Here is a 9,653-nt window from a genome sequence, read left to right on the forward strand (position 1 = left end):
CAAGGGCCATATTAACGAGATGGAAAGATGCTGTCCCTCCCACTCACACTCAGTGGTTGTTTGATAAGACAGCATGTCTGACTTGGGAGAAAATCAGATGTTCCATGACTGAAATGAATTCTTTATGGGGTTCTTGTCTTAATTATTTTCAAACTTTGTAAGATTAGTTCACTTTTGTTTTTTAGACCAGTTTGATTATCTTCTTTTTTATTATCAGGTAGCAGACTTCTTATCAGTAGCCTCTGAAGGGAGGGGGCTGATAATTAGGTTAGGGTTTTTTTCTTTACTTCTTTTCAATGTAATGTAGGCCTCAATGCCATTTTTATTATTAGATGTTATTATTATGAACCTATTTAACATTTATTTGATGAAACCAATTAAAAATATTGAAGAGAGAGAGAGATTGCCACTGAACCAATACATTTCTAATTGTCCAAACACCTTTAACCCTGCTAAGCAGCTGAAATCTGTAATCTATGAACTGCAAGGAAACTAACATTAATGATTTAGACTTCAGAATCTGTTGGTCTTGCAGATGCTGGCATGAATCTTTGAGCTTGCAATCACCCTAGTTGGTCACTGCAATAACTTTCTCTGAAGATAGTTTTTTTATATTCTAAAGAAAATTCCCAGTGCTTAAAATAAGTTTTGTCTCAATTTTTTCCCCAACTGATAAACTAAAGATCATTTGGCCTTTTCTGGGCCCATTGCACATTATTTTTCCCATCTCTCTATTTGTTAAATTAAGGGAAGTGCTAATTCTCAATGTCATTATCAATTATTTTAGATTAAGAATAGTGCAACTAATTGAAATCTGCAGTGTGCCCTGAAGAACTTTTAGCAAGTGTGATGCCACATTCTCATCTCCTTTCTTCTTCATAATTTAAATATTCCACATAACATTGTAAAATGACAAATAGTTGAATACAAATTTATTTTTATGGAGTTCAAATTCTTGGATTACGGTTCAACCTAATAAAGCTGCAAGTGCTGCTTGTCACAATCAGCAGATCGTAGACAGTATTAAATGAACACGGAACTAGTAGAAGAGAGAAAAATCTCCCTCCAGAATCTAAAGTGAGCAGATGCAGTCTGAATAAGATGTTGCCATTTAGGACTGAGATTAAGGGAAAGTTCTTCATGCAGAAGTATCCTTAGTTACTGTGTAAATTCATGACTGAGATTTATCTTCCTAGACATAAGGTAAATCAAAGGTTATGGAGAAAACAAAGGACAAATTCAAATAAAACAGACCAATTAGAACGACGGAGCAGCTTATTCCTGCTTTAATTATTAATGACACATTAATGGTGCAATTGGGGAGAGTTTGAAGGGAATTCTGTGATGTTGATTTTAAATACTCTACTTGAAAGATTTTTCAAATATATAATTCAATGTCTTAAAACAACAAAGGATTATTACCAAATTATTACAAATGTTTTGTTTCCTGTTTCAATAGGTTCAACAATTATTCAGGTCTGCGTAATGAAAGATAGTCATAACTTCTTCATCTACATCACAGATCCCATAAAGGATATGGATGAAAGCAACGTAGTTCCAACAGAGAAAACACTGTCCGAAAATTTTAAAGATGGTGAGAAGCTACCTTTAGTACTTTTTTAATTAAATAAATTAACTTCATTTACGTTGCAAGATTGATTACAACTGATTTGTGACCTTAGTTTTAGTACAATGTTTGTCTTATGGAGATGTGGCCCTTTTTTAAAATTTCAGACACTCCCCTGTTTTTAAAGTAATTTTTTCCTTCAGCCTTGCACTGGATCTATCTTCTTTGGCTTGGCTTCGCGGACGAAGATTTATGGAGGGGGTAAAAAGTCCACGTCAGCTGCAGGCTCGTTTGTGGCTGACAAGTTTCTTCCAAGGAGGTTGCTGCCCGCCAAACTGTGAGGCGCCAAGATGCACGGTTTGAGGTGATATCAGCCCACTGGCGGTGGTCAATGTGGCAGGCACCAAGAGATTTCTTTAGGCAATCCTTGTACCTTTTCTTTGGTGCACCTCTGTCACGGTGGCCAGTGGAGAGCTCGGCATATAACACGATCTTGGGAAGGCGATGGTCCTCCATTCTGGAGACGTGACCCACCCAGCGCAGCTGGATCTTCAGCAGCGTGGACTCGGTGCTGTCGACCTCTGCCATCTCGAGTACTTCGACGTTAGGGATGAAAGCGCTCCAATGGATGTTGAGGATGGAGCGGAGACAACGCTGGTGGAACCTTAACTGATGTTCCTGGTTTGCAAGGCCCACTTTCTCAGAGGTTCTTTGATCTTAAACACCCGCTATACTTGATGAGCAGAGTTAATGAGCATGGCCCTTCTCCACAACTCCAGTATCTCCAGTGCTCTCTATAGACCTTTACCAGTCAGCCCAAAGTACTTCTTTCTTCTTTGGCTTGGCTTCACGGACGAAGATTTATGGAGGGGTAATGTCCACGTCAGCTGCAGGCTCGTTTGTGGCTGACAAGTCCGATGCGGGACAGGCAGGCACGGTTACAGCAGCTGCAAGGGAAAATTGGTTGGTTGGGGTTGGGTGTTGGGTTTTTCCTCCTTTGTCTTTTGTCAGTGAGGTGGACTCTGGGGTCTTCTTCAAAGAAGGTTGCAACCCAAAGTATTACAGAATGTTTAACCACCACCAGCTCTTTGCTCTGCTCTATTTGCACCAAAGTAGGATTATTGTCTCATAAAAAAATTGTGCTGCAAAATTCATTTGAAAAGCAATAGAAACCTGTCCTTTTTTTTTAAAACCCTCTGAGAAATTTAAGGGGTACAATTCTGATGGCTAGCATGGTAAAATCTCCTGTTTGGGGAAGAAAAATTGATTCTGCAATTGTGTATTTGCAGATGGAAAAATGACAAAACTGCCTACCTGCAAGTGTGGATCATTTTCAGCTGTCCTTGATGATGGAATAATTTTATCACTGAGTAAAGATGCCCCTGATAGAGAACAGAAGAAAGGTAAAGAAATGCCACTGCACAAATATAGCTACTTTTTGCTAATTATTAAAGCACAAAGTAGATAGACTGTATTATTTGAAATACGTGTTGCTCTCTTTTACAATTAGTTGATTTTAACTACTGTAAAGTACATCATAAAATATCTTTACCATTGGCCCTTCAAGAAGTGTTTATAGTGTTTGCACCGTCCAGGAAACCCCTTACAGTACTCTGCACAGACTTTGTCATTGCCTACAATATACTACACAACTTTGCCACAAGGGCATTTCAGTCTTTACTAAGGAGCAATTGGGGGAACAACAGGTATAAGCAGAGGAATGGTGAGAGAAGAGGAGATGGGGAAATAGAAGCAGAGGGAGAGAGGTGGGGAAAAAGAGAGAGAGAAATGTAATTTGGGATACACAAAGTTACTTGGAGATTTTCTCAAGAACTCTACTGGATGTATGTTTAGTGAGGGCTGTTACACCCAAGATATCTGTTGATTTTGGTATGATTTTTTAAAAAATTTAGACATACAATAACAGGCCATTTCAGCCCACAAGTCTGTGCTGCCCAATTTACACCCTATTAACTGCGCCACCCCCCCCCCCCCCCAAGTTTTGAACGGTGGGAGGAAACTAGAGCCCCAGAGAAAACTCATGCAGATGGGGAGAACGTACAAATTCCTTACAGACAGCACAGGATTCGAACCCCGGTCCGGACCCGATCGCTGGCACTGTAAAGGCATTGCACTAACTGCTACACCAACTGTGGTCAAGGTACTATGATAATATTATACTGTGTGAATCTGAGGAAACTCAAAGTAGCTTGCAAGCTGCTGAACCCTGACACAGCCATATTTCTAAAAGGATTGATCTAGGCCGCTATGGAACAAGGAACAAGCAGCCATGAAAGCATCAGTTTCTTAGCTATAAGAAATTTCCACGTTAAGATGTCAAACAGAAGTGACATTCCTTAGTTCATGAATGACTTACATTTACACTCTGCTTTCTGAACCTTCTTCTTTCCACTCACATAGCACTTTAAATAATCCCTGTGATTATTAGTAAGGGATTGCTTAAGGTGGTTTGTAAGTGGGAAGGGAAGGTTGAGAATCACTGCTCTAGACCCAATGGAAACTGAAATATTTTGCATGAGAAAAATTGTTATTGGCTCATTTCCTTTAGAGGTATGAAACCGTGCACATAACGAGACAATTAAGGACAGTTAAAACAGTGGTTTTCAAACTTTTTGTTTCCACTCACATACCACCTTAAGCAATCTCTTACTAATCACAAAGCACTGATGGCATAGGGTATACTTAGTGGTGTGTGAGTGGAAAAAGGTTGAGAACCACTAGGATAAGTAGCAGAAGGAAAACTTAATCAGTGACTGTTTCAACTCAGTCACAAAAGACTTAGCTGCTGCAGTCTTATCCAACTTGCTGCATTGTAAAAGTCTCATGTTGCTTCCTGAAGAGTCTCCTGTCAGATGAATATCATATTGTGTTCCCATCTTAGTCCATGACAACCCCTATGGTCCTCCAGGCAACAGTACCGGAGCCCCACAGGGGCTGTGTTCTTAGTCCCCTGCTCTACTTGCTTTACAACTATGACTGGACACAGTATGACAACCACAACATCTACAAATTTACTGACGATACCACAGTAATGGGTTGTATAAAAAGGGGCAATGAGTCAGCAGACAGGAAGGAGATTGAAAACTTGACCAAATCATATGGCAACATTAATCTCTCACTCAATGTCACCAAATCCAATGAGCTGATTGTTGACTTCAGGAAGGGAACCAGATGTGTGCGATTCAGTGATCATTGGGGGATCAGAGGTGGAGAGGATGTCCAAATTTAAGTTCTTGGGAATCACCATCTCGGACCCAACACACAAATGGCATTGTGAAGAAAGCACGTCAGCACTTCTACTTCCTCAGGAGTTTGTGGAGGTTTGGTATGACATCAGAAACCCTGGTAAATTTCTACTGATGTGTCATGGAATGGGGATACCAAAACCCCTCAGCATAAATCTCTCCAAAAGATAGTGGACACAGCCGAGGACATCACAGGCAAAACCCTCCCCACTATTGAGAACATCTACAGGGAACACTGCCATCAGAGACCAACAGCTGTTATCAAGGATCCACACCATCCAACACATGCTCGGTTCTCGCTGCTACCATCAGGAAAGAGATATCGGTGCCACAAGACTCACACCCCCAGGTTCAGGAACAGCTGCTCCCCCTCCACCATCAGACTCCTCAACGACAAACTCCATCAGGAACTCAGTTAAGGACTCTTAGTTTGGTACTTTATTTGTTTTTTTCTTCTTCTCTGTATTGCACACTCGTTTGTTTCCATTTCTTTATTTGTTTACATTGTTTGCACGACCAAGAAGTGGTCATTCTGCCTTGCCTGCAGGAAGAAGAATCTCAGGGTTGTATGTGATGTAATGTCTGTACTCTGACAAAAAATGTGAAATCAATGTTTTCACATCACATATTTGTGGGCAATGCATCAACCCTCAAAACTGAAGAGACTGAAAATTAATAGAATCCTTCAGTAACTTGTAGTCTCTTCTTCTCTTGAGAATCTAGTAGTGGTAGATGTGGCAGTATTAACTATGATGACTATAAAAAAGATTTTGCCAAGAGCAGTGCAACTTAGATGGAGTTTACAGTTCCCATTAAGATGTTTAATTGTAGCATGTATTGAGAAGACTAAAAACAAAGTGCTCCGAACATAAACAAGTAGCAATTCTCCAACAAATTGCTTCAACGATCTATCCAAAGGGCCATGGTCAGAACAATATGATAAACCTAAATCACAGGCTTTAACAGGCATTAGTCTCCAGGCAGGTGCACCTCAAATAACCTGAATTAATTTCTAAAGACAGACCAGTCATTTGACAGAGTAGTACATTTCCAATTTCTAACTTCTAATTCAGTAAGAAATGAGGCATTGCTTGATCTGATTCGAGGCAATAAAGAGGGTTAAGGGCTTCAGGTATTCATTGGAAGTATTTAGGAGATATTGATCATAACAACATTTTAAGTCAACAACAAAAAAGGAGGAAGAGCAAGGCAAAGTAAAAATAATTAATTATTGGAAAGCCAATTTCAATGGGATAAGAATGGATGTGGTTCAGTTAAATCAGTGGTTTTCAAACTGCCCCCCGAATCTCACATTCCACTTTAAGTAATCCCTAGGCTATAAATCTTTGGTGATTAGTAAGGGGATTTCTTAAGGTGGTCTGTGAGTGGAAAGAAAAAGTTTGAAAACTCTATTTTAATTGCCCCTCATTGACTCGTTATGTGCACGGTTTCCTAACTCCAAAGGATATGGGCCCATGACAATTTTTCTCAAGCAAAATATTTCAGTAACAATTGGGTCTAGAGCAGTGATTCTCAATGTTCCCTTCCCATTCACATACCACCTTAAGCAATCCCTTACCAATCACAGAGCACTGATGGCATTGGGATTACTTAAGGTGGAATGTGAGTTGGGGGGGGGGGGGGCAGTTTGAAAACTACTCAGTTAAATAGAAACAAAAAGATTTGGGCAAAATTGTAGTGGAACTATGGGCTGCCTTGAAGGAAGAGGTGTTTTAAATAGATATGAGGTACATTCCCATGAAGGGCAAAGGAACAACAAACAAATCCATAACCTTCTAGATGATAAAAGAGGTGGTAAAGGTAAAGCAAAAATATCTCCTTCGAGCAAGTGCCAATTTGTAAGTGCCAGTGAGAAACAGATTAATTACAAAAGGATTTGAAGAGAAGTGAACATTAAAATAAGAGAGAAGTGAGTATATGAAACGATTAAGCTGTCCAAATAAATGGAAACCTAAATGTGTTTTGTTGGGATGTAAATACAAGTGGAGAGATGATAGTGAACGTTCAAGGTTCCTTTATTGTGATGTACAAAAAATACACAAAATTTTGTTTGGACACAAAAAGATGCCACCAGACCAACACCACTATCAAAATAAAGAGACGATGATGAACACGTAAATGCCACAACATTCTGAAGTTTCGTGAACTGAGAGGACATTCCCACAGGATCCGGTGTTATTCTTATTGAGTAATATTAAGGTTATAAGACCAAAATTATAATTAACTATGTATCAAATTGAATTTGTACAAATTGCTTTAGCAGTTTCTAGGAAATGTAGAGAAATATCATGGAAGTCAGGTACAGATTTAGATATGCAAAGATGGCCCACAGAACTTTGTAGCTGTATACCACTTAGAAGATTACTTACAGTTACGAAACAAATATCATGCATTTTGGAAAATTTGGTGCCCATATTTATAAATGTGGGTTTGTTTGTTTAATAGACTCTCTGAAGACCTTATGGTATACTTAATTATATACTGTAGATTTCAGTGTATAAGTCGACCCCCATTTTTTGCAATTTTTTTACAATTTTGAACTCCATCAATAGAAACCGAGAATGTAAAAGCAGGGACGCTATAAAGAACCTTCATAAAAAGCTGTTCAGGCCTCATTGTGTTTAATTCCAGTTGTTGTGTTTTAGCAATTGCACCTATTTCTCGATGCCTCATGGAGTGAATTGCATGGGCTGATGTGTGGATTATAGTGGGGAGCTCAGGAGGAAGCTCATGGCAATTCTGGCCGAGCATGGGGTGAGCCTGCTCGATCCTGTTGTCACTGTGGACGGGAGTCACTTCCTCTTGTTTATAGATCGTGGGCATATGGCATGTGTCAATGTAAAATCAAGTAAAGATATTGTATGAAGGGAACAGTATTGCACATTACTCACTGAAATATTTTATTGATAGCTGAAGATCCAATACTAGCTGAAATTTTGAATATCCCATCAGTCCATGCCCCTACAACAGCTCCTATTACAACCCCACCTCCCACTGCTAAACGAGATAAATCCTCCAAGGATAAACCGACTCCTTCAGCAAAGGGAAAGCATAAGAAGGAAACTCTTTCAAGTGCACCAGTAGAGGACCCACCGCAGCCAAAAGAAGAACCAAAGGTAATTTTGAATTCAGCACTATTTGTATCCCTTGTCCTTTGTCCTTGTGAGATGATTTTCAATAATCAGTTTTGTTTAAATGATATTGAAGGATCATCTAAATTCAGGAATAAGGAAGGAAGTGATGGTAGTTAATCCAGTATTTTGGCTTCAACAATTTCCTTTTCTGTGAAGATAAACCATGTTTTCCTGTGCAGATGGAGCTTAAACAGCCTGAGCTTGGACCTGCACCCACTTCCGAAGATGTTGCAGACCCTCCAGTGTTCTTGTGTTTGAATGCTTGTTCTCCTGATGGGCTCTTGATAACATTCTTCCCAGAACAATCCAGAGGTCTGTCACTTTCATACGTGCATTTTTCTAACTTTGGTCACATTTCATCAAAAATTACTTTGAAACTTGATTTCTGATTTGTGTTATAGAATATAGCACTTTTATTTTTAAATTATACAAATATAAGTGTGTAGCACAAATTAAAAACTATCAATATCTAAATTTGATTACATCAGGAATATCCAAAGGCTACAAATAATTCAGTCACGTACAAAACTTGCAGCTTGAACATAACTTTTACCTCTCTTCAAAAAGAAATACCTTGGGATATAGGCAACACTGTTAAGGTCACATTTGCTTCTATCCCTGATTGACCTGAACCAGTGTTGATATACTTGTTCTAGATTTCAACATTTTGTTGATGTAATTAAGTTAGTGATTCACAGATTTTGATGTGGCAGAAAAGAAATGTGACTCATTGGGATTCTGTACAACTTGGAAAATAATTTGTTGATACTTTTATAGCGCATCCTTTTTTTCCGTCAATGTAGAGGAACCGGCAAGGGCCTGGATTATAGGAAATGTCCCTGTTGTGATTTTCTGAAACATCGAGCAACAGCACCTGTGCAGGCATCAAAAACACAAGCTGTAAAAGAATACATTTCACCTTTACTTGTGTCCTATTTTTCATACAAATTCAGGTTACATTTCAAACTCTCTTGGGTCAGGTTTTCACGTAACGCATGGCTCGCTTGTTATTGTTGTTTTGGGATGTGCTATTTTAAATGATTCTGCGAAGACAGCCAACAAACTGAAATTACCATCGCACCCCAGACTTACTCTTTTCTCCCTCTTCTCACTGGAGAGAATGCTCAAGAGATCAAGTTGAAAGACATGTTCTGAGAGAAACACAACTATGACACTGGAAATGCTGGAGGAACTCGGTCGGTCTTTTCAGCATCCTTAGGAGCCAAAGATATATTGCTGACATTTTGTACCTGAGCCCTTCAAGGTTCTTCCCTGCCGACATCAAGCTCCTAAATGGACTGCACAACAGTGCTCTCATGCCCCCCACCCTTCTATCTACAAATACATCTCTTTTTACATTTGTATACTCGGTAATTATGCTCTTGACCCATTCATACAGCTGTTAACCTGCTCAAAGAAGAATCATTGTCCCTGTACAAGTTATAATGTGATCAATAAAAATCTTCAACCCTCTATGCCTACCTTATTGAGATCCCCTGGGAATCATATATTTCAAGAGGTTCACCTCTTCCTTCTAAACCTAAATGACGAGACGCAACTCCAGACTTTTCTTCAAGTCCTATCAGGAAGCAATCAAATGGACCTTGCAGAATTGAAGGAAGAGTAAAGAAGAAAACCCAATCTCTCTATGTCTTTCAACTGCTG

At 39.3% G+C, this 9,653-nt stretch overlaps 1 protein-coding gene across 13 annotated transcripts in view; it reads left to right on the top strand.

The window, feature by feature from the left end:
- Positions 1–9,653, top strand: part of spag17 (sperm associated antigen 17) — a 221,117-nt gene that overhangs the window by 99,413 nt on the left and 112,051 nt on the right. For 11 of the 13 annotated variants that reach the window (XM_069888414.1, XM_069888425.1, XM_069888424.1 and 8 more), the window contains 4 exons: positions 1,460–1,594; positions 2,857–2,970; positions 7,765–7,970; positions 8,168–8,300. In XM_069888414.1, coding sequence (XP_069744515.1) covers positions 1,460–1,594; positions 2,857–2,970; positions 7,765–7,970; positions 8,168–8,300 — 588 coding nt within the window. The remainder of the gene's footprint in view (positions 1–1,459; positions 1,595–2,856; positions 2,971–7,764; positions 7,971–8,167; positions 8,301–9,653) is intronic. The other 2 variants (XM_069888419.1, XM_069888423.1) reach the window with 2 other exon arrangements.

This window comes from Narcine bancroftii, chromosome 7, assembly GCF_036971445.1.
Source record: "Narcine bancroftii isolate sNarBan1 chromosome 7, sNarBan1.hap1, whole genome shotgun sequence".
Lineage (NCBI taxonomy): Eukaryota > Metazoa > Chordata > Chondrichthyes > Torpediniformes > Narcinidae > Narcine > Narcine bancroftii.